This window comes from Myotis yumanensis, unplaced genomic scaffold (genome assembly GCF_028538775.1).
Source record: "Myotis yumanensis isolate MYYU_CA2020_CCGP unplaced genomic scaffold, mMyoYum1.0.hap1 SCAF_5, whole genome shotgun sequence".
NCBI classification, from domain to species: domain Eukaryota; kingdom Metazoa; phylum Chordata; class Mammalia; order Chiroptera; family Vespertilionidae; genus Myotis; species Myotis yumanensis.
The window spans coordinates 54,889,688-54,914,779 of record NW_027223756.1 but is presented as its reverse complement, the minus strand read 5'-3'; the positions used below and the strand labels follow the sequence as shown (position 1 = coordinate 54,914,779).

Below are 25,092 nucleotides of genomic sequence, written 5' to 3'. Positions count from 1 at the left end.
GAAGCTAACGTCAGCCTGAAAACCGGGCAAGGCAAAGAGATCCCCACTGCTCTCCTGAAAAGCGGTGTTCTTTGAGTGTGGACAAACTGTTTCTATTTGTGTGTTGTTTTGTTTTGTTGTTTGTGTTTTTATTTAAATATATTTTTTATTGATTTCAGAGAGGAAGGGAGAGAGAGAGATAGAAACATCGATGATAAAGAATCATTGATTGGCTGCTTCCTGCACGCCTCCTAATGGGGATGGAGCCTGCAACCCGGGCATGTGCCCTTGATCAGAATTGAACCCAGGTCCCTTGCAGGCCGATGCTCTATCCACTGAGCCAAACCGGCTAGGGCATGTGTTGCTGTTTTTTTCTGGATTTTTATTTTTTTTTTTTTGAGTTTTAGAGAGAAAGGTAGAGAAAGGTAGAGAGAGGGAGAAGGAGAGAGAGAAACATCTATATGAGAGGGAGATATAAGTCGCTGCCTCCTACAAGCCCCCCACTAGGGATTGAGCCTGAAACCCAGGGAATGAGCCCTTATCAGGAATCGAACCAGCAACCTTTCAGTGCACGAGATGATGCCCAATCAATTGAGCCACACTGGCCAGGGCAAAGTGTTTCTTTCTTTCTTTTTTTTTTTTCTCTCAAAGTGTTTCTTTCTAGATGTCTAAATATTTTCTTTCCTTTTCACTTACTTCCTTACTGACTGCACTAGGCTCAACTGGCCTTCAAAACACGTGAAGGATGCACCTAAAACATAATGAGGTTCTACGAAAACCTTTAGAAAACCAGGGGACGCCAAGAGACAGTAGTAGAAGCTATAAAATGAATCACCTCTTTCCAGAATCGACCCCTCCATCCCTATGACTCCAGTCATCTCCCTTTTTCTTTTTTTCCTGGAATCTCAAGTGACTTATATTCTGTTAATACATATGGCTTTTATTTTGTTAATAAACAGCTAAAAAGTTGGAAGTGAGTCTGCAGCATTCATTCCGGTTCTTGGCAAACATAGCCTGAGTCAACAAACAGAACCATGGAATGTCCTGGCAATTAGGATTCACCCCAAGCATCCATGCTGTGAACCGCAAGCGGTTCAGGCTTCCCTCACTAAAAGAACAGAAAGCGAAAGATCATTTATCCTTCTTAGTAGTCACAGAAGAAAAGCCACTCCGAATCTACACTGGATCTATTACCACATGTATACGCCACAATCTGGCTAAGATGCTTGGGGGCACTTATCCTAAAACAAGACAGCCTGGAATCAAGGTGCTCTACACCTAAAAATGTGCTTTAAGAAAAACCTCGAAAACAACAAAAGAATTTGCGTCCATTCTCTCTCTTCAGTGATGAGTCAAGGCAACGTCAAGGTCAGGCTAGGTAACCTGAGAACGTGGGTGAGCTTTTCTACACGTGACGCCCAAACATTTCATTTATGGGCTGTGCCTGTTTTTAAGAGAAACACACAAAACAAAAAAGTCTCAGCCTAGTCATGCAAATAGTCCTTTTTGTCAGTGGCCCTAAAACAGACTTGCTTAGGCAATAACTAAACTGTCGGTTGCCTCTAGAAAACCAATATCCTGGAGTTGAGAAGATGGAAGGAAGAATTCATGTCAGCCTAAGACCAAAGCCTGGAAAAAGAAAAGTGAGACACACCAGAGCTAAAGAAGTGGAAACTGTAAACCCCACGTAACAATTTCAATTAAAAGACTTTGGGTTCGCCCTAACCTGTTTGGCTCAGCGGATAGAGCATCGGCCTGTGGACTCAAGGGTCCCAGGTTCAATTCCGGTCAGGGGCATGTACCTTGGTTATGGGCACATCCCCAGTGGGGAGTGTGCAGGAGGCAGCTGATCGATGTTTCTAACTCTCTATCCCTCTCCCTTCCTCTCTGTAAAATATCAATAAAATATATTTTTTTAAAAAGGCTTTGGGTTAAAATTACTTTGGGTATAAAACAAAGACAGTGTTTTGAAATATCTGTTTGAAGGACTTTCATTTTAGGTACAAATTTATGCAATCTGTTTTATACCAGGGCCCTTTATCACGATTTACAGGACCGTTTCCATACTGTGCTCCCTATGCAGTTTGAATAAAGTCGGTCCTGGGATCTCTCCAGAAGGTCTCTGTGCCGTGAAGATGCTTCTGTAACAAGCACTTAACATTACAGATTCCCTCTCACCACAGCATAGGAAAGACGGGAAGCATTTTTGTAAATTTCCTAAGTAAGCTGCCTGGAGCTGTGGGACCAGCTTCTGAGTATAATGTTTAAGGGCAGTAGCTTTACTGCCTTTGATTAGCCAGCCTTAACTCCAGATCCTACAAAGAAGCTACTGTCCACTGGGTATCAAGTCACAATAAGCACTTTAATGTGAGCCTCACTTTTGTTTAAAAGTAAAAAAGCCAAGTCAAAGGAAAAAACTCCCAGCTGCACTGACAAGTGGAAACACTAGAGGGAGTTATGAGCACACCTTCCTCTAACACTGATCCCTCCCTGATACCCTTTTCCGATTGGTCTCCACTTGGGTCAACCATCACGGAGGGGAATTACGCTGTAACTGGCCCCAAGATCAACAGCTAGCATAACACACTACCCTCTACGCTTTACTAGTTCCCAAAACAGGTCATTGCTGAAGCCAGCCAGGGCACCGCGTGATTGAAAAGGCCACAAATGATTCCCTTCCCTGTAAGTATGGGTAATCTTCTCCCACACTTACTCGAGGCTTGGCTGTTTGACTTCAGTTGGTCAACAGGACATCAATCAGCAAATGTGAAGCAAGCGGAGACTTGAAAAGCATTCAGACCCTCTTCTAGCTGCTTTGGGGAGTCCTGAATCCACTGTCATGGGAAAGCGAGGCTAGCCTACTGGAGGCTGAAAGGCACACGGCCAGGTCATATCGGTTGTCCCAGCTGACGCTGAATCAACTGGCAGGCACGTGAGTGAGGCCACACTGGACCATCAAACCCCCACTGAGCCAACCCAGCCCAGAACGGAAGACCCGCCCAACTGATGCACAGAACTAACTGACAGCCCAAACTGTAGGAGTCATTTGTTATTCAAGAAAATGTTAAGTGATGTGTGCAATAATCCTACAGTCTGTGCAACCACCTGGGCGACGTCCTTGATGGAAGACCACGATGCCGATGGCCAGGCAGAAGGCTTTCCACCTGCAGAAACCGAACCCATGCCACGAGGACAAGGCCCCACTCACTCACTTCTACACCTTTCACTGAATGTTTGTGATTCCCAGCCCTCAGCTGAGCATACCCCAATGTCCTGTTTACTTTTCTTGATCCATATTCTTGTGATGTGTGTCTTTACCCATGAGACTCTCAAAAGGAGAGGCTGACACCTCTGTGTCACTCCCGCGTTCGCGGTAGTGTCCGTAAAAACGGTCAACTCAGCTGAACATCGATCATTTCAAAAAGATAAAACTTTCAACTTTTCTGGATGTTTGGAATCTTTCAGAATACGATGGTTGGGTGTGGTGATGAAACAAGCCTGTTTTTCACCTTCAGACCTAACACCACACTGCCAATACCATGACCTCCGAGGACACGTTGTGTTCGCCATTTGATTCCCGACATTTAGAATAGCTCATAGCACACAGCAGCTACTGAACAAACAGTTGCAAAGTGAGCAAAAGAAGAGATTAAAATGAAAAGAGCGCTCAAGAAAGCCCAGAGGAAAATCAAATGTGCCTCAGTAGGTGAACTTCTGCTTCAAAGTCACCCCAAAGAAGGAGACGGAACTGACCAAAAGAAGTGCTGAGGGCGAAGCCCCATGTCAAACCTGTGCACACTCACGGCTGAGTAACAAGTGTGCCGCACCCTCCGTGACACACCTGACCCGCGTGTGCCCCCTCCGCTCCCTGGGGCATGGTTACCAAGGACTCAATCCCTTTGTTCCCAGGCCTATTTATGCACAAAGTGTCTGTAATTCTACTCCACTGAGTATTATGTGAGTGGAGACAATGAATGTTATAAGTTCTCTTTTCAGTAAGAAATAGGTTGAATGCTTTGGAAAATGAGTGGTCAAAAAAACTGTTCCCAAGTTAAGTAGGAGAGGCAACTATTAAAAACTGGAAAAAGGCTTTCCTAGAAGGATCAGATTGCTTCGCAGGATCTTTAAATCTCACTCCCCATGATAATAACTGAGAATGAAAACTGCAGACACTAGACGGTGGGTGTGGTTTACAGAAGAATGACCATGAGAAACTCATACACGGCAAAGGCCCTGGCCTCACATCAGAAGTGTGGTCGAGGGATAGACATGAACAGGTTGTAGAATAAGATAAAGAGTGAAAGGCAGGTCTCTATACGTTTTAGCTGGCATTGTCACTGACCAGCTCTGGTCCTGACTGCCAGGAGTAACATCTGCTTCCTGATCCAGGGAGAGGGGTTTACTAAATTCAAATGTTGTGCTGACCTTCGGAACGGCGGGAATCCGCAGAGAAGTATGTACGTGATCACGCCTGCTGCCCAGATGTCCACCTTCAGGCCATAGCTAGGGAAACAAAGTGGGTGGAAGGGGGAGAAATAACGATATTACCCCCAGAACCCTCCACATTACCCGAGTACTTGCCTTTGTGAAAAAAAGGCGGGGGGGGGGGGCCTTTTCAGTATCAAACTGTCCATTTCACGTAGAGGAATTCACTGCTTTTTGGGCAAAGGCATCTGCTCTTGTCCCAGTCCTAATTACACCCTGGGGGACACGGCCATGTTCCCATGACCGGCCTGGGAACAGAAGTCCCGGCCCAGGCCCAGAGCTCTTGAACGTAGAAGCACACACTTAAGTTCCCAAGATCAGAGTCACGGTGCAGGTGAGCCGTCTCTGCCTCCCTCCACCTTCTCGGGAGTCACGTGGAAGCACAGGAGGATGCCCAAAACATACCTTTCCCCACCAAAGAAGGGCACACCCCAAACCGCCAGGGGTCTCACCCGGTTTCAGCAATGATTTCTGGAGCCACGTAGGTTGGTGTGCCGCAGACGGTGTACAAGGGCCCTTCCACCACGGTGGCCAGCCCGAAGTCGCCCAGCTTCAAAGACTTGGTTCCATCGGGATACTCGCACACCTGGAACAGAAACCGGCCGATTGTCAGACGCTGTTTTTGGTCTCCATGATTCCAAGAGGGGCTGTGGAATGAGGTAGAAATGGCACAGATATGTTGACCAATAAACTCAAAAGAAATCTCTGCTTGTTATAGTTAACACTATGATTTATCTTTGATGCTTTGAAGCCCGAAGGTTGCTCTGGAGAGATTTTTGCATGATTGTGCGGAATTTGGAAAAGACATTTCCTACCTCTGCAAAAAAAAGTGCCTTCCCTAGGAGCTTACTGAGCATGTGTGCATGCTCACACAGCAGCGAGGGATGCTCGCCTGACATGGCGCGAGAGGCCTCTCAGCCTGGAAGCGAAACCCTGGCCTGACTGCGTGCTTCCCAGAGTGAGGTGCTCGAGAGCCTCGGAAACACGTTCATTAAGTGCCACGAAAGCACCAGGTGTTCTCTAAGAGACTTGCATGTTTCATGTAGAAAATAAAATTAGGACTTGTTCTCTGCAGAGTCAATGATGAATATAAACATTACGTGGGGGGAACCTTGGAAGTTTAGACAGAAAATGAACGTTGGAATCAGACAGCTTGAACGTGAATAGCCAAGCACCCCCCCTCATTTTCTGGCTGTGTGACCTTCGAGGGTCACTCACCCTCTCTGAGCACATCCCCTCACCTGTGAAATAGGATGATAGGGGATTGGTGTGAAGACAAAATGAGAGCAGGCTTGGATCAGGGCTCTGTGCGTGTTCCTTCCCTCGCCTGGAAGGTCTGGCTGGTTAGATCAGAAACCATGATATTGGAAAAGGTCTAACAATGTTGCTGAGATGTCAATGTTTTTGCTTAAATTGAAGCAACTTTTCTAGACAGCCTTTCAGCAACGTGTACATTTCTTACCATCATTTATAACTTCTGATCCAGGAAACCTACTTCTCAGAACCAACCCTGAGGGAACAGATGGACTCTGAGGTTATACACCAGGGCATCCATCTCAGACTTTTATCTATCTTTTAAAAAACTGGAAGCAACATAAGTCATGGTACATCCCTGCAATAAAATATTATACTGTCACTAATAAGCACATTTCAATAAGTATTAATCATATGGACACACTCACCATATTACGTAACATAAAAAGGAATATTCAACATGTATATATATATATATATATATATATATATACATATATATGTGTGTGTGTGTGTGTATATATATATATGTAATATAACACACCAAGATGCTTAGTGTGTCTCTAGGTGTTAACACTGAGGATTACTTGAACTTCCTCCCTTTTACTTTTCAGTAGTTTCCAATGAACATGCATTGGTTCCATAATTAGGAAAAAAAATTTATATACTTAGGCAGATTTTCCTTATGGGACCACAGTCTGGAGGTTACATCCTTACATGGATGGATCTGGAAGCAATCCAGTGTGTGTGGGAGCATAATACAGGTCTGACTATAACCTTTAACGTGCTCTCTGTCTCTTGGATGTCCATTTTGAAAAGCCTGAATTTCAGAGACTATCTGCAGAGGCCTCATCTGGACTTATGTAACATCTTCCTCTATTTTTATACTTTATCGTTTGCTTTCCCTCATATTTTACTATAAGCTGACCAGGTTTTCACCTAAATTACTACTTATGAGAGGAGTGAAACATTTAGAAAATTATGTTTTTTCAAGATAAGCCTGTTAACAACATCATCCATTAGTCCGATGCTTAAAGAGGCGAGTGATTTATAAAGCCATCAATAAAACACATCAAGGGCCTCGGGCGCCCCCATCTTAATGACCCCCTAATCTTTACAGGCATTTCATCAAGGGTGACCCCGAAATGCCGTCTTCCCATGGGATGTCCTCCTGAGTTTGAGAAGACTGTTTTTCTCCCGGTTCTGATAACTGCCTCCACGTTGATGTCCTGCACACACACCCAGCACACAACTTTAGGACGTTCAAGTTTCACAGGAACCCCTCACAGACATTCATCATCCCGAGTCACCCCGACTCAGCAGGACCGTATTCAAAGCTCCTAATGGTTTAGCCTGAAGCAACAGAACCCAGGCTCAGCCCTGCTGCCGTCCTAGGCCGCCCGTCCATCCATTATGCCTAATGTAAACACGGGCGAGAACACGCGGGTGGAGGAAATCACAGCCAGAATTTATGACGCATTTACCAAAACCCAGACGTCAGGAAGAAATTCCCAAAGTAATGGCAGTGATAAGAACATTATAAGCAACATTATAATTCTAAATGCATCATGAGAGTTTTTAAAAAAAAAAAAAACACACAAGTTTCATTAACGTCATTGTTATTTTGTTTTTATAACTTTAAAACACACTCATTACCTACGTTTTTGAAAAATAGTGTTTATTTTAGACATTCAATTTAGGGACGCCTAGGGGTCCTCCAGGGTTGTTGTCAGACCCTCAGGAGTCCCAGAAGCCCCGTTTTTCACAGCCCCTGTAAGGAATTCCCAGTCAGTCAGAGGCGGGAGCAGAACTAGAAAGGGGCTGAACAGTCCATAACCGCCGAGTTATGTCTGAGCAAGTGGTGCTTCTTGGCCAAACATCAAAAGGGAAGCGTCATCAGGGGCAGACGAGCCTGAAATAATAATATTTTATCTGAGTCATCTCTCCCCAGGGCTAGACACAGAGGCAAGTGTGTGGAAGACAATTTGAGTACATTTCAAATCTCCGCTGGAGACTCTCTTCAGAGCAGGAAACATCTATCTATCATCAGTCTATATGCACGCACACCTGCACACACACGCACACCTACAGCACTGCTTTAAGAGGCTGCTTCGCACACCCCCTCCTAACCCCCCCGGGGTCTGCATGACCCGTGTGAGCTGGAGGAGGCGGCGAGTGCCGGGCTCCAGGCGTTCTGTCTGGCAGAGCTCAGTTCTCCCCGGGCACCCGCATTCTCGCGGGGAGATGCCTATATTCTCCCTGGACTGCTGTCACCACCCGCGGGACCATTAGGAAGAGAATCGTTGCCTCCATTCCACAGATGAGGAAACTGAGGCACAGAGCACTCTCGTGAGCAGCGGACAGCCCAGTGCACATTATCCAACCAATATCCCTGCCGTCCAGGGGCAGTCTGCTCTGAGGAACCACAGGCCTGGCAGAGCCCCCCACCACACGCAGGGATTCGGGGTGCATTCAGACAGACCCCGCTGTGCGCGCCGTGGCCCCGCGGCGTTCCTGTGCCCGGCCACGGGCGGAGACGCCTGTGAAAAGCGGCTCTCGGGATGCAAACATAAAAAATGTGAGGAATGCAGATCCCACATACGCAGCGAACGCCACATGTTCTCTAAATAAAATGTCAACGGGATGATTTAGAAGGACTTCAAATGTGAGAAACCAGCCCTCTGCTCTCCCGTCCCCGGAACTCCTGGAGAGCGGGATTTATCACGGCTGCACAGTTAACTCTGACAGGGCACCGCCAGGCCGTAACTCACCCCGGCAAGGGCCACCGCTGCGCTCCCTGACACGGCGGCCACGCACCCCCGAAGGCAGGGTTTAAATTACGGCACCGGCACCGCTGCCAGAGAAGGGGATGCAAATCAGATGTCTGCTCTGGTGTTTAAAGAACGGAACTTGGTCCTGGAGCAGGAAGAGGCTGGCAGACACTGTGTTTACTTTCAGCGCCACTGGCACGTCTCCCCTTCGGCCGGTGCCCACCTGTGGGCTGAATTCTAGACTCTGCTGAGGGGTCTGGTTGGGATTTCGAAGGCACGTGTGTTACTCAGACATGCGCAGCCGGGGCTGTCCGGAGGCTGGCCCACGGCCCTTCTTCCAGGCATTGGTTTTGTCACCTTTTCTTTCTCCTCCCTTCTGAGCAGCACAAGGGGGCTGGTGCAGGTGGAGAAGGGCAGGCACACAGCCGGCCCGGCTCCACGGATGAGGAGCTTGATTCCAATGTCCTGGTGACATTCTGGGGCACGCCGTGCGAGACGTCACTCCCCGTCACAGCATCTTCCCCTGATGCATAGCACACTTTCACGTTCTGAGACTGTACATGCATTAAAAATTGTGAGCGGAAAAGAGAAGAAAGGAGAGGCGAGCGTGGACTTGCCGGAAGCCAGTCTATCCTTGCTGCTTGACACAGTCACTGCAGGGAAGAAATATCTGCACAGCATATGTTTCAAGGGACCTGGCGTATATGGCATACTGTTCTTAATATGTTTGCTCCCCTTCTTGGCGCTATGTGTTTTAACCAAAGTCACCTCTCCAAGAAAGGTTGTTTCCCCAGGTAGGGATTTTTCCCTGAAGTTAGGGAGGGAATAAAACCCCTTAACTAAGTGCCAGGTGGGTAGTTAATCACTTTAACTACGAACAACCACACTTAAGCTACATAATCTTTACTCCCTTGAATGGAGATAAGAAACGCCCTAACCTTTGGAATAGAAATTGATAGGATTAAAATCAACTGGTATAAATACAGATGTAACAAGATAATAAAACACAGAACCTGGCTAGAGATCCTGGCTAGAACCTGGCTAGAGAACCTGGGTAGGCTGCTGACCAACTCAACGCTGTCTCCGTGTCATTCCTTCTTCGCCGACTCCGTCCACACCTTTGGGAACCCCTGGACCTGTTGGGGTTGGACCCCAACATGGACTCAGAAAGCTGGAAGATGGACACGCAGGTCCACAGGAAGGTCACTAATGCCTCGGGCAGCCTCCTGCGGGGCCCAGAGCTGCGGTTGGGGCTGGCTCCACAGCAGCCAATGGTTCGAGGGGACCTGTGGCTCCTCTGTCCACAGGGAACAACGTCGATAACTGCAGCACTGGGGTGAAGGGGCACGAACCGCGCAAGGGGGTGTCCTCACTAACACCACAGCATCTGTGTCTGGCCACACTCGGGGACAGTCCTGTCACCTCTGCCGGCAAAGCCCTTAGGCAAACCCAGCCAGACGGCGGGGGGAGCCTGGGCCTGCCAGACACCGCAAAGCCACCGTGGGCAAGACGCCCGTTTGGAGGAGAGCGCACCATGTCCTCGCCTCTATCCCGAGGCCCAGTTACAATGCAGCCTCCGTTCCTCCTCCAAGTTCCTAAAACTGAATCACACTGCATCTGATTTTACCGCGCAAGGATATTTATTTCCCTAATAGGAACATACAGAGATAAAACACAGTTCCCTCCCGGCAGGCATCAGTCAGAAAAAAAGTCACACGCTTTCAAATGGACGTTCAGAAGTCATCAAATGGTGTTACCCTACGGGGAAAACACACTGTGGACGGGCAGGAAGCCCCCAGCAGGGCCTCAACGCCTGTCCATCCATGCACATTTCTTCCAACAATTATTTGCATGGGGCCAGCACGACTCGGGCTGTAAAGATGCGTGCCCCAGCGCCAGCAGCTAGCTAGCCGAGTGACCATCAGCCAATCTCCAAACATTTCCTGCACATCCATTGTTCAAGGCCTGGGGACACTAGGATAACTGAGACACAAACCTTGCCCCCACTGGTGCTTATGATCTAGAATAGGAGACAGAGTAGATGATAAAATCGATGTGTCATGGCAAGTGCAGCAGAAACCAGAGGTGGCCACCACGGACTCTGCCCAGAGCTGAGGCCAAAGAAGTCGTGCCTTTGGCTCCGTCTCACAAGATCAGTGTGTTTGTCACACTGCTGGGAGACAGGGCAGCGCAGAGACCAGTATGGACATAAGCAGGTGAGGTATACTAGTAATGCTATTGATAAAGTCAGTTTTAACTAACTACAGGGGATGGGGAAGCCTTCATTGAGATTAACATGATCTAGAACACTCAGGTAACCTCACCTCCCAAACAGTAATGATGATGACAGCTCAGCCCTGAAAGGTAGAACTAGATAAACCAACAGTCTTGTGTATGTTTGTGTGCGTGCATGTGTGTGTGTGCATGCACAACTCCCCATTCAGCCTCTCTAAAATTCCTCTGCAATGTAGGCACAAGGATGGGCCCCACCAGCAAGCTTTGCTTCGTTAGTAAAGCCATCAGGAAGGTGTGTTAAAGGTGGCTTGATGGGTGGGGAAGGGCTGGTAACAGAAAGGAGGCTGGAAAGGTAAATTGGGACCAGATTAAGAAGCACTTTGAGCCCAGCCAGTGTGGCTCAGTGGTTGAGCATGGACCTATGAACCAGGAGGTCACAGTTCGATTCCCATTTAGGGTGCATGCCCAGGTTGTGGGCTCAACTGCCAGTAGGGGGCGTGCAGGAGGCAGCCACTCAATGATTCGCTCTCATCACTGATGTTTCTCTCTCTCTCTCTCCCTCTCCCTCTCTGAAATCAATAAATTTTTTTTTTTTTAAGAAGCACCTTGAGTGCAACAGTACACAGTTCTGTGAACAATGGGGCGAATGAGACTTTCCAGCAAGAAAAATCAGCATCTCTGGGTCTCAATTTCTGTATTTGTGAAGCTGAGATGAATGGACTAGATGTTCAAAGTTCTGCCCAGCCCATACACGAACCCTCATGCTCTCATTCTGTTTACCATTTATTCTTCAGACTATTTTGCCTCAAAAGAATTTTCCTGTTCACCTTTCTTCAGTCGGTACTGTCAACAAAACGGAAGTGAAAGCGCATTTTCTAACGTCTGGTAAACAATACATGCAGAAATGCAGTTCAGTTGAAGAAATTCACTAATATTTGGCGGGCGGTGACTGACTTGCGTCAGACTGGTTTTTGAAATTTAAACTCTCCCAGCCCCTTGTTGCAGGACTGGTCATAGACTCTCAGATGTCACTGTGTGCATGTGAGTACGGTCATTTTAAAGGAAGAGAAACATGAGGTGGGACAGAAGCAGCAGCGGCGACGTACCAAGAGGTTTTCCGGCTTGATGTCCCTGTGCACAATGCTGAGGCCGTGCAGGTACCGGAGGGCGCTGGCCAGGTTGTACACCATGGCACTGCCATCCCGCTCGGTGTACTTGGTTGAAGAGGTAATTGCATCAAAGAGGTCTCCACCCTGAAGGACACGAAAGAACATATCAAAATATCAACAGTGGCAATCCCATGAAGGTAACAAAGAAGGTCATCGGCCTGGAGTCGATTTTTTAAAATGCTACGAAAATGGATGATTATGAATAAAGCTTCAAGGTAGGAAAACACCTTTCTGATTAGGTCCTTCAAGAACACAGTTAAGTCTCGGGATCTGGCGCCAGGGAAACCTCCTGAAAGCTCTCCCCCTCTTACCTTGACCAATTCCATCACCAGGAAGAGCTCGGTGGCCGTCTCCATCTCCTCCACCAGCATGATGATGTTCGGGTGTTTCACTTGGCGCAGGATGGACACTTCATTCTCGATCAGGTGCTCCTGTCAAACGGGGGGGAGGGGGGAGGTGACCAGACGGCCAGGACCCCTGCCTGTCTGTGTTCCAAAGGACATCCGTCTGTAGGGCTGGTGCCCAGGGAAGCAGCTCCCTTGGTGCAGAGACACCAAACCCTGCCCTCGCTGGTTCCCAGCGGGACAGGTCAGTGTGACATCTCAGGGTCAGTAACAGAAAAAACAGGCACCCTTCAAAACAGCCATCTCAGCAGGGCTCAGTGGGTCTACCCTGACACATAACAACAGACGGCCTTCCTGTCTCTTCACGGCCTCCAACACCTCAGGGGGCTGTGGCGCTATCAAAGTGCAGGCACGCGGCACTGTGCTTGTACTCCAGCGGGAGCCACGTTTTAATCCCCGTTCCCTGGGAAACAACAACTGGGCATAAGAGGAAACGGCATGCATGTGGCACAGGACGTGGGCATTAACATTTCGTTCACCAGAGGATGCTCCCGATGATCCTGTATTTCAGAAACCAAGATATATACGTGCACATGGGGACCATGATTCTGATTTTAACCCTACTCACTTCTCCTCTGAAAATACCACCCGATTGTCAGTCCTGGGGATCTGCCCTGCATCAACAAGTTTACTCCCGGCATGGAGGAGTTATTCTCCACACGCAACGATGGGTCATGAACTGCTGCTGCTCTATTTTATCATGAGACATGAAACTTCTCAATAACGTCACACCCGTCGGTCCTCGTTAACTGTAATAATGAATTGTCTTGAATTTGGGGTACATTCTGTAAAATTAACAAGCTGCCCTCTGACACATTCTATAGACACCATTTGCTACCTAAATACATATGTGTATATATCCATGTGTGTGTGTGTCCCTTACACTGTCCCTTGTGCCTCTGCTATCATGAATTCCAGAACTAAATTTAGTGTTCCACTGCAGTGGGAACACAATGATCTTATCTCTAGTTCATGTTCTCATTCTGTTTAAAAAACGGAACTTGGTCCTGGAACATACAGAGATAAAACTTCAGATTTTATGGTTCCTCTCTTATCTTCATGCATCCATGTGAACGTGTGTTCTCACCGTAAGCCATCTCCAATGCTTTTCTGACAATAGTTGGAAGTATAAACGTTAACAATAAGTAATACACAGAGAAAGTCCGTTGCAAGCGCCGGCACAGGGTGGGCTGTGTTTCTTGAGCGTGGAATGCCCTGTGCTTGTCCAGGTAAACACTGGCCAGTGACGGTGCAAATGCTAACCGGAGGCAGGGGAGAGAAAAGAACCAGTGCTGACCAGGAGTCCAGTCACTGTTTGTCCATCGCTGTGCAGGGTGCTTGTGCAACATCCTCACCCTTCATCCTTTAGGACAGTGCTTCGAGGCAGAATGCAAACCCCAGGTTCCTGACATCCAAGCCCAGACTTCCTGTGCTACACAACATCACCTTTCAAAGGAGATTGCTTTGGTCAACGTCAAGTTGGAATTTTTCAAAAATGAAATGATAGCTGCACAGCTGTATACATTTAATTGCTCGAAAAGACGGGAACGAGAGGTTGCATCATAGCGAACTGGGCAGCCAGGCAGACCCACATAGGCGTGGAGCAGGAAGGAACACCTGTGCCCTCAGCGAGCAGGGCTGGGAGGGCCGCATCCCGTGCCCAGCGCTGGGAGCAGAGTGAGCTGCCCTTCCCTGAACGCAAAGGGGAGAAAATGAATCCATTCCGCTCTCTGTGAAGCCAGGACAGCAGTCGCTACCACTGTAGTAAAAGAGGCATTTTTTAAAAAGCTAAATGGACGTATCACTTCAGTTCTCCCTCCTCCCCATTTCCGCCAAAGCTGGAAGAGTCTGTAAATTTACCTCTGCTTGTGATGCTCATTGAGAGTGATTCATGTAAAATAATCCCCATTACCAGGACCCAGGAACTCTCTCAAATTGGAGTTAAAAAAGGATGTGTACCGCCTAAGGAGACTGCACCTCCCCAAAGTTGTCTTTTCCCATGAAAAGCGTAACAGAAAGGCTCCTGGGACGTCAGTGAGGACTTTCCCCTGGACTGCGGGCAGTGCTGCATTTTACATTGTGCAGCAATATTTTCTCTTCCACTACATGTTACCTCAGATCACTGTGTCCGACTTGACAGTGGCTGGTATTCTAAGCACAGAGCAAATGCTGCTGTTGGGATGTGGGAGCCGCTAGCCTTTGTTCCCAGCCTCTGACTACGCCTGTGTGGTTGTCTATGAATGCACTTTTAAAGGAATCACCGTCAGAAGCAAAACAAAAAGCAATGCATGAAAATCTCTACAAATATTACTTTCCCATTTCTCATGCAACCCAAAACGTATCTTCGCTTCTAATACCTAAAAATACTCTCAAGATTTCATTTTCCAGGAAAAGATTTCTAAATACAATAGGAACACCACTTTTGCCTTGAACTGCACTGAACTAAACACTGTTCAACCATCTACCATTATTTATGCTAAGTGATTCATGGTTCTGACTCCGAATAATTTACATATGAATCATTTCCTGGCAGTGTGCCCTGGATCTGTGTGAGAGTAAATGACAAGGAAAACTGCTAACTTGGCAAAGGATACCGCCTTATCTCTGTCTGTGGTGGTTTTGAACATACAAAAGAGACAGAGATAGAGATAGATAAAGAGACAAAAGGAGGAGGAGGAGGAGCAGGAGGGAAGAAGGGAGGGAGGGAGATTAGGGAATAAACAACTCTCCCAAACCAAACTCATCATCCTGTCTCCACACTGCCCAGCCCCATAAAACACACACAGTCCTTTCCTCCAGTGCCCTGTCTCACTGAAGGAACCTGGCTGCCCAGAGCAGACAGGAATCCCGCGCCCCCCACTCAACCCTCCCTCCCTCACCCTCCAGTACAGCTCCTGCACCACCAGGTCTACCTTCTCAACAGCCACTGAATCCTGTCCTCTCACTTCCATCCCCAGTGCCATCTCTCACCGAGACCTCTAGGCGTTTGCACAGGTACTTTCTCCGTCTGGAACGTTCTTTCCCCACATCTTGGTGAATTCCTGTTTATTCCTCAAGACCAGCTTAGATCTCACCTCCTCTACACAACCTCCCTGCCGGGTGAGGTACACCTCTTAGCTGCTCTCATGGCCCTCTGTGTTGGCTCCCCGCACAGCTCCTACTGGCTGTGCTGGAGACTTTTGTTTATCTTGCTCTCCAGTAACCGGCCCAGTGAGTCCTGAAGTGCCTGAGTGAGGAAACACACTGGGCATGGCTCCTGACGGGCACTGGCTTCACAGCTGGTATCGCTGTGCCCTCTGAGTATCGCTGAGGAGGATGCAGTCAGAGAGAGAAATGTTTAAATCACCGCCTGTGATTTCTGTGGTGGAGCTATGTAGTGGATTGAATAATCGTCCCCCAAAGAGAGCAAGCCCCTGAACTTGTAAATGGTGCTTTATTCGGGGGGTGGGGGGAAAGATCTACAGATGTGATTACGGTTTCTGGAAGAGATCGCTCTGGATTAGCTGGGTGCCCTCGCAGCTGGCCTTAGGAGATAAGAGGCAGAGGGCGGTTCCCCACCCCGAAGAGGAAAAATGAACACGCAGGAGAGAGAGTGAGGTGAAGATGGAGGCCGAGGTGGGAGTGATGTGGCCAGAAGCCAAGGACCACCATCCGCCACCAGAAGCCATTCAGTCAGAGGCGAGGAGCAGGTTCCCCCCAGGGCCTCCCGAGCTGTGAGAGAATAAATTTCTGTTGTGGTAAGCCACCGAGTTTGTGGTAATTTATTCCAACATCCTTAGGAAACGACTACAACATTCATTTGGATTTATGTCCTGCTTGGGCTCATAACACGTGGATAATGAATGCAAGGCTGTGGGAAGAGAAGGAAGGACCACTTCTAAGCACCATAACAGAAAGCTCAGAGCTTCAGACACTGTGGGAATTCAATAAATATTCATTTAGAATGAATATTATTTAGCATATTAGACATGGAAGAATTCTAAAATTTACAAACACCACAGCCTTCTCAACAGCCTCCATAAATCTGGCCCCAAAGCTGATCTTGCAATGCTCTCCTACTTAGAAGGTCCGAGCATGCTCTCCGTGCGTGGGGCCTTTGCTCAGGCTGTGGCCACAGGCAGGAGTTCCTTTCATTGCATCCTGCTGAAAGCCTGCCCCCTGCTGGGAGCCCAGCGCAAATGCTTCTTGCTCTATGGTGTCTTCTCTGATCATTTATTTCTCTCTCATATGCTTCCCCACATACTCTTCAGTTTGCAGAACTGGTATTTGTTTATATGCTAAAATACTATACTTGTAGCACAGTATCTTGCACACGTCAAATTTTAGGTAAACTTACCTAATAATGCTCATGTATATTGCAGACAAGCAAACCGAAGAGCAGACAGGTTAACAACTCCCCCCCGCCCCACGTTCTTATTACACGAACAATTGAATAAATTTAACTTGCAGAGGGAGCATGACAGATTGGCCAATGTATAGGCTGAGTAACCAACTAGCCCAAAATTCCTTCCCCTGCTCTGCCTCTGCTATCTAACCTGAAACTCTGTCTCCTTTTATGTAAAACTGGTACATCTGCCAGCGTCATTAAAGCGGGAAGGCCAGCTTGTTAGTTTGAAAGGAGGGTAAAGTCTCAGACTTCTGACACCTTTTTGTGTGGTTCTGGGTTTTATTTTGAAATATGCATCTCCTAGAGAAGAGATTAAAATTTAACATTTTAATCTTTATGGGTGACAGTATTACATATGTCCCCCTTTACCTCCACTGACCTCTTCTAGTATATTTTTTGATAGTGAGCGCCAAGATCAAAACAATGTACTGTTTTAGGATTAAGGTTTCTGAAAAATGGCAGAAAAAAAAAAAAAAGCTTACTAGTGTTTCCTGCACTAGTTTCACAGGTTTATTCCTGTTGAGGACTTGGCAAATCTTCACTTCAATGCCTTCAGCACAATCATCATCTTACCGCAGTTTCTCAGTTTCTTTTACTAAGCAGTTATGTATACTGTACCTTTCCACAACATTTGGCTTTGTCTATAATCTTCAGGGCAAACTCCTTTCCGGTGGACCTACGGGATAATCAGAGGAAGGCCATTTAAAGCCGTCAGTCATAGATACGATAGCACCATCCTCTCTGATTTCCTCCACAGCACAGACTCAGGGAGGAAAGACTGCTTCCTCTGCTCATCAGAGACCGTGCGGCCTGGGGTCAGGGAGAAAGGTACCCCCCAAAAAGAAAAGAAAAAAATCCAGAGCCACACTGTCTATCTCCTTTTTTACATATTATTATGAAATAATTTACATATTGAAAGTACTTAAACTCTGCTGTATCGGACATGGACAAAACACTGTTTTTTCTAATACTTAAACCTCAAGGTAGTTCCCTTAGAAGGCAGAATAAAATTAGGAAAAATGATTCAAAGTAGCTGAAAACTTCCTATTACCAATATGTCTTCACATTACTCTATTAGTCCATCATTCAAACCTCAAAAGTCCCCAGACTTTCAATATCTATTTCTCAGCTCCAACTCCATCTGGTGCCATCTTCACCACACCTCTGGATGCCCGCTCCTGGCACCAGAGAGGTCATTTACGGGGACGCACAACTCTTGTTGTTATTTAACATTTAATCACCTTTCGCATATTTTAGTCTGAACCTGCCAAAAAATATTTCGCATATAGGAAAACAGTTCAACAACGAACATTTCAGAAGTTCTAGAATATAGCAGTTCTGACCAGTGGGTCACACTACCCACCAGTCAGGCCACCTTGGAAAAATAACTTTTATTTAAGTTGCTTCCCTATAACATAAACCAAACCCTGCCTTGGATTTCTAATGGCACCACCATAAGGAGGTGCAGCAGAATGGAAAAGCAGTGGTTGCCAGAGCTTCCTGAGAATTCCCCACAAAGAGTAAAAATACTACTGAGAACAGGCAGGGAAGTGGCAGGCATATAAACACAGAGACTAATCTGAGTCTTTTCCGGTTTTGATGTTTACGAAAGGCCTGCAATTTGAACGAATGCTTTTCATACCACTTGAGAATTCGGGACCTTAAAATAAAGCTGGACAAACAAAGATATAACTCTAATATAGGCAACAGTCTGAACACTGATCTTCAGTGGAGTCAGAGCTCATGCATCCTGAACTACTGGTACATGCAGTATTAACTGAGAGGGTCACTGTGGGGATTAAACGAGTTACACCACTGAGAACCGTGCCTAGTACAGGGAAATGCTCCATGAGATTTTTAAAGAATACATCTTATTCTTTCCCAGTGTTCTCTGGCTCGTGGATGAGACATGATATATTGCTCAATCAAAATCAAAGCAGGTGTACGTATACTCTATCTGAATACATGTTTTTTCCCTGAAACACTGCTTGTGGGCATGCAAAACAGCTGGGGCCAAAGTTAGGCTCTTTCATAAAATCTTGTGTTCACTCCGGTTAAGAATAAACTCCAAGGAGAAATGTATGGGTAGGTGGAAAAATGATGATCCTCACCATCCACTCACCTGTCCATGCACTCTTTGACTACTGCAAAATTGCCATCACCAATAACCTTTCCAATTCTGTACTTCTCAAGAAGAGTTGAAGATTCAATGCACCTGTTTCCATTTATGCCTATGAAAGAGGATAAATGCAAAGTTGAAAGAACACACCAACATTTCATCTTGATTCCTATATACTTGTCAAACAATCAATTGCAATGCATTTATTTCTAAATCTCTGGTAAAACTATAAGGAAAGTCTCTGAGCATATTGTCTGAATAGAATACCTGAATCACCGATTTTCTTTCGACTTGACTGGTTGGCATCAGAAACCAATATAATCACTAAAGATAACAAATATCTGAAATACCAGCTAAAATAAGCGATTCTTTGTGTAACAAAGAAGTCTAACTAAAACTTCAAACTTTTTGGTCAAATTTGAGAAAGAAGAAGGGGATGATGTTGGGATTTAACCTTAGATACTGTCACAAGATTTCTCTTCAAGATTTTTTAGTAAAGAAAACTCTAGCCAGCTAGGACGCCTGTTAAAGCTAATAACTGGCTCAAAGAAAGACAAACACCATATGATCTCACTTATACGTGGAATCTAATTAACAAAATAAACTGACAAAAAAAATAGAAACAGAGGTATGGATACATGGAACAGACTGACAGCTGACAGAGGGGAGGAGCTAGGGGAGACTAGGTGAAAGAAGGTGAAGGGACTAGCAAAAAAAATAAAAATAAATCAAACAACCATATATAAATAACACACAGACACAGTCAACAGTGTGGAGATGGCCAGAGGGAAAGGGGGTGGAGGGTAGGTGGAGGTGGGCAAAAAGGCAGAAAATGGAGACAGAAAGAGACTTTGCTTGAGAAGATGGGTGCACGATGCGGTACACAGATGATGTTTTATTGAGTTGTACACTTGAAACCTGTATGGCTTTTCGAACCAACGTCACCCCAATAAATTCAATTTATATATATATATATACTAGAGGCCTAATGCACGAACATTTGTGCAAGAGTAGGCCTTCCTTCCCCTGGCTGCCGGCACCAGCTTCCCTCCAGCACCCGGGACCCAGGCTTCCTCCTCCAGCTGCCGCAGGCACCCGGGACCTGGGCTGGCTTCCCTCTGGCCCGGCTTCATCAAGAAGGACATCGGAATGAAGTCCAGAAGACATCCGGTCTAAATAGCATATTACTCTTTTATTATTATAGATATTAAAGCTAATTCCTGGCGCAAAGTCTTCTCAAAAAGGTGGTGGTAGTGGGCGGTAGGGGACAGGACGAAGAAGTGGTTAAGATGAACCACTTTTTACAATGTATCTCCAGTACTCACGACATTGCAAACATCATATAAAGAAACTCGTTTGTTAACTGAGAGAAAGAAAAGTCTATATTTAGGACTTGTGAGCAGGTTGCCACTAAGGAAAAATAAAGAAAGCTCAAGTCTAAAATGTGAGATTGGACTAGCTTAATTAACAACCCACTAAGACCAAACTGGTGACATGATCACCTCCCTGCTTAGGAAGATAACTGAGCACATGTGGATTTGGGTGGCCACCAAGTTCGCACAGATGACTTCCTTTATAAACGTAACATCAGATTGAGAACTACCTTCGGGACTCAGGCAACGATCAAGTTCAGGCCCGCCATTTATGTTGGAAGAAGATCTGCCATGTGCAGAAATCTGCTGAGAGAGGAGAGTGACCATTATTTATCAGGAAAACTTGACACATCTTCAGCTCGCTCGTCCTTAGATAACAGAAAATGCTTATAGAATGTAAAATACAGGCAGAGAAACAGAGGAGGTGCGGCCTTTCTTTCCTCGCAACTCTCTCCCTATACACATCACATTAATGCATTTTATCCTTAGAGACAATATTTTTTATTAGGATTAGACATCAGGAAAATTGACAGCGTGTTACTCTTTGATATTGTGTTACATTTGACAATGCAATAAAATAAAGATTTCTATGGCATCGAAGCTCTATGTCTATGGGGTACTTACGAGTGGCAAAGGCAGGCTTCGAACTACAGATTATTCCAAGTCAGCAATGAATCCCCAGATCTCACAGCCGCCCCTGAGGCTGACTTCAGAGCGTCCCTGCCAAGGGCAAGCCCTTCTGAGAACCCAGCCCCCATGCTCCTGACTGCACCACCTCAGGACCCAGCGTGCAGCCCTGGCTCAACCCTTGTCTTTACTGACCCTGAGGCAGCAGGAATCCCTCCTGAGGACCATGAGGATTTTCATTACTAGGATCCAGAGGGAAATAAAACATAAAACAAAAAACTGAAGCTCTCATTCTAACACACAAATATCTCTAGTTCTTAAACTGAAAATCTCACATTGTGACTATTATTCATATTAAGTTTATTATTCTGTAGGCTTATGGAATTTTTTCTTAATCCCCAAGGGCTCTTATGCTTCTGAACTAAAACTTTTCCCTTTGATCTTTAATTTTCCCTTCTCTTCTCTTCTCTTTTCTCTTCTCCCCTTCCTCCCTCCCTCCCTCCCTCTCTCTCTCAATTATGCCTTTCAGGAGCTTACAGGGTCAAAGGACCTACGAAATCTTGAGAAAGCATCTTCGACATTTTTTGTCTTGGTGTGTTTCCACACTTGCATCTGTGTCCACACATCCAACTATCCTGGTAGCTTCTGGCCCATCTTCATGGCTGCATCCCGCATGTGCAGCACCATGTCTGGTACACACGGTGCTTAACTCACGCTTGCTCCACAAAAGCATCAAGGACACAGGTCCACGGCAGGGACCGCCCTTCCCAGAGTGCCCACTGGTTGGAGTCACTGGGTCTATTCTCCTCTGGGTGAGGTGAACTGCACCAGAGCTGGGTTTGGTTCAAACCCCAGGAGAGCCCAATGCTTATAAGACATTCCTTCAAACAGGATCACCCACAAGTTCTTCTGGGATAAAAGACGAGGCTTGAGAATGAGAGACACGCAACACCAGGGCTGTTTGCTCAGACCCCAGGCAGCTGCACCTGTGTGGACTATAACGCCGGCAGCAGCGTGTCCTGTTAGGAACCCCGAGGCCACGGGAAAGGAACGTGAGATACACCAAACGAGCCCCCGTCCTGCGTGGCAAACACCCCTCGCACAGGGTTTTGTTTTCTTCCCTCTGCCCTGGCAAGTGCTGTGCAGGCGCATGGGTTTGCGTGGGGGTCCCTTTCTGGGGGACAAATGCACTAAACACCGGGCTCCTCAGAAGTCAATCATGTTCCTTCCTCACAATACGAGGTAACTGGTCAACAAGGAAAGGTTTTCAAAATGTAGCAATTGCATTTGTTTTGTTGTTTTATTTGTTTGTTGTTTTGTTGTTTTATTTATACTAGGCGGCTTCTGAACAGGTGGGAGTCTATGCTAGGATGTTTAAAACAAGGTCCTGAGCGGGGATGTAAACCGGAGGGAAAGACAAACCACCACGCTCTCCACTGTTCCGTCCCCCAGCTCCCACCTGGTCCCAGTCCCCCTCACGCTTCTCTCAGCAGCTCACCAGCGGCCCCCTTCGTCTCCCCTGGTCCACGCACTGTTGCCAGAGAAACTTCCACAGGACGGTTCTGGTGTCAGCCCCAGGATCCAAAAACCTCAGTGGGTCTGTGTTACCAACAGAATAACCCCCAAATCTTCAGTGTAGCATTCGGGTCGTGATGTCCCCATACCTGCCTGTCCAATTTGTTTCCACTGCCTCCCCCCACATTCATTTAATACTTAGATGAACTCAGATAATCTCTTCTTGTTGAAAAGTTACTTAACCTTTCCAGGTCTTCTCTTTTGCTCTGAATAGAGGGACAGTAGCAGCACCTAGCTCAAAGATTTGCTAAAGAATTAAAATTAGCTCACACAGGTAAAATCATTTAGCACAGCCACTGACATGAAACACTAATTCAATACCAGTTACTAGCATCTTTCCTTAAAGCAGTGGTTCTCAACCTTCTGGCCCTTTAAATACAGTTCCTCATGTTGTGACCCAACCATCAAATTAGTTTCGTTGCTACTTCATAACTGTAATGTTGCTACTGTTATGAATCGTAATGTAAATATCTAATATGCAGGATGGTCTTGGGCGACCCCTGTGAAAGGGTCGGTCGACCGCCAAAGGGATCGCGACCCACAGGTTGAGAACCGCTGCCTTAAAGCGTCTATCCCACACGGAGCCTCAAAGCGAGTGGCTGTGGGCTGCTTTTAAGTTGTTGAATGTGCAACGGCTAGAAGAGAACTTCCGCTAAATGATTCAAAGTCTGTTCCTCTTCCCATCCAAGCCTTCCTAGTCTGAAAACTGTCCGTCAAGGGAAAGAGAGAGCCAAATTAAATTCCTATCAGCCAAATTCTTAATGGAATAAAGATGAGAGAAATGTCGTTTTTTTTGGACATTATCTTCTCAAAAGATAAATGGAAAGACCCCCCTAGATGGCTGCTTGCCTAGATTGCAGTGCTGAGGAGGACTGTCAGCACCCAGGAACAACAGTGAGCACGGACCAGCTCACCTGTGTGTCTAAACCTCATCGCCCAGACAGGGCAGCCCCACACCTCAGGCCACAGCTGGCTGGTCAGGCCTGGGCACCGGATAGGAACCTCCCCTTCCCAACCCTCAGAGCCGGAGGGACGTGTGCGGTGTGCAGGCCCATCGCCCCTGCGGAGGTCCTGAGCCCCACCTGCCGTTGTCCCAGGCCGGCTTGCTTACTTCTCCTGGAAACAGGTAACTCTCTTCAAATAAGCCCCTTTCTTGAGCTAAACTGAGTAAGCTGTAGTTCACTGCAAGCTGATGTATTCTTTCGGACTAAGAAGGAAGTCTTGAAGGGGCTAAAATGCAGGCATTTTTACCTCTTTGTACATTTTCACATGGATGGGTGACCCCCTCAGAGTGTTTAATGAGTGTCTACGCCCCACTGTGACTTACCCCGTTTACTTGGATTAGACCCCACGCCCACCTGTCCCGATTCCCTGGACAGCCCAGCAGGGATGAACCTGGTTGGTGTTGGGATCTGGGGGCAGCAAAGAGCAGAGGCAGACCAAGAGACGGAGCAGGTGGCAGAAGCTGGTTCTCTGGCGACTAACCGAGGGTGGCAACTTGGCCGAAGGCATGTGCCTCAGAGGAGGGGGTGGCCTCACAGAGAGGGCGAGGGTGAAGGGTCAAACGAAAGCCAGCTCCCGTGTGTACCTGACAAAGGTTTCATGAAATCCCTGGGAAATGCAGCCTTCTTAGCCAAGAATGGCAAAAAGAACATTTTTCAAAATTCTCAAATGGAATGATGGTTTTTTTAAAGCATTTTTAAAAATAGAGTTAACAGGAGTGATATGTAATTACTTACCCAAATATGTTCCTTTAATAAAAAATAAAGCTTTCTTGAAGAAAATGACGTGAAAAACTAAGGGGAATCCCCTTATTCCAGCCCCGCTGACTAGACAGTGACCTGACTAGACACAGGACAGTTCTCCTTTCCTCCCTCAGCAAGGACCTGTGCTGGGCTTTCAGAGGCCACAAAGGTGAAGGGACACGCTTGGTGCTGCCCAGAAGTTTGCAATCTTGTGAAGAGGCTCCTGTTTGCACCTCAACCCTTCCACACAACCTTGACATCCAGGCTGTGGCTCCTGCAGTTCCGAGGGTCTGAGAGTCGGCAAAGAGCCGCTTTGCTTAGGCAAAGATCTGCACTTGCAACGCTTGTTCTCACAGCTGGTGATTACGTTTACTTGACCTCCCAGGCATGGAGCTCGGTGATCCAGGGTCCGAGAAAAGCCGGGTGTTCACCACGATCTCTGGACAGATCCCGGGTGCAGGCAGAGCTTGTCTATTGGGAGCTATAGAGCAGAGCACTCCCTGCATCCCGAGAGACACGCAGACAAAGAGCCGTGAAAACCAAGGGGTAACGCTATGCCTACGAAAGTCTCCCTGTCTCCCAGGCACAATGTACATATTTCCCCGTCTCTGGTGAGAGAATCATTCTCGTATTGAAGCACGGGTTGCATTAGCGCCAGAGTGATTCAAACATGGCATTCCTGATGAAACCTGTCTTGTTTCTATTGTCTAACTAAGAACTGTTATTAAAATCTCTTACAATGCTAATGAGCTTTCATGCTTCCATCAGCAACGATGGTGCTGAGACAGCACAAAGAAAGTGCCTGGACGCTGCCCGTTGGGGAGGTCCCCCTCAATAAAGCATAAGTGGATGACAGCATCTGGGCTCTTTCAAGATAGCTTCCATAATTACTGAGCGGTTCAAAGCGGTGGGATTGTGTTGAGGGGTGGAAGGAGAGGGGGGACTATTTCCTGAGGAGGCCCTGATTGG

At 46.9% G+C, this 25,092-nt stretch overlaps 1 protein-coding gene across 6 annotated transcripts in view; it reads right to left on the bottom strand.

The window, feature by feature from the left end:
* DCLK2 (doublecortin like kinase 2) overlaps positions 1-25,092 on the bottom strand; it is a 137,561-nt gene that overhangs the window by 9,976 nt on the left and 102,493 nt on the right. For 3 of the 6 annotated variants that reach the window (XR_011471549.1, XM_070415293.1, XM_070415295.1), the window contains 7 exons: positions 20,407-20,482; positions 18,807-18,915; positions 17,303-17,360; positions 12,205-12,324; positions 11,831-11,977; positions 4,917-5,050; positions 4,405-4,482 (listed from right to left, as the gene is read on the bottom strand). Coding sequence is in view for 4 of the 6 variants with exons in the window: in XM_070415293.1 (XP_070271394.1) it covers positions 4,405-4,482; positions 4,917-5,050; positions 11,831-11,977; positions 12,205-12,324; positions 17,303-17,360; positions 18,807-18,915; positions 20,407-20,482 (722 nt within the window). In the remaining 2 variants the exon portion in view is untranslated. The remainder of the gene's footprint in view (positions 1-4,404; positions 4,483-4,916; positions 5,051-11,830; positions 11,978-12,204; positions 12,325-17,302; positions 17,361-18,806; positions 18,916-20,406; positions 20,483-25,092) is intronic. The other 3 variants (XR_011471550.1, XM_070415294.1, XM_070415296.1) reach the window with 1 other exon arrangement.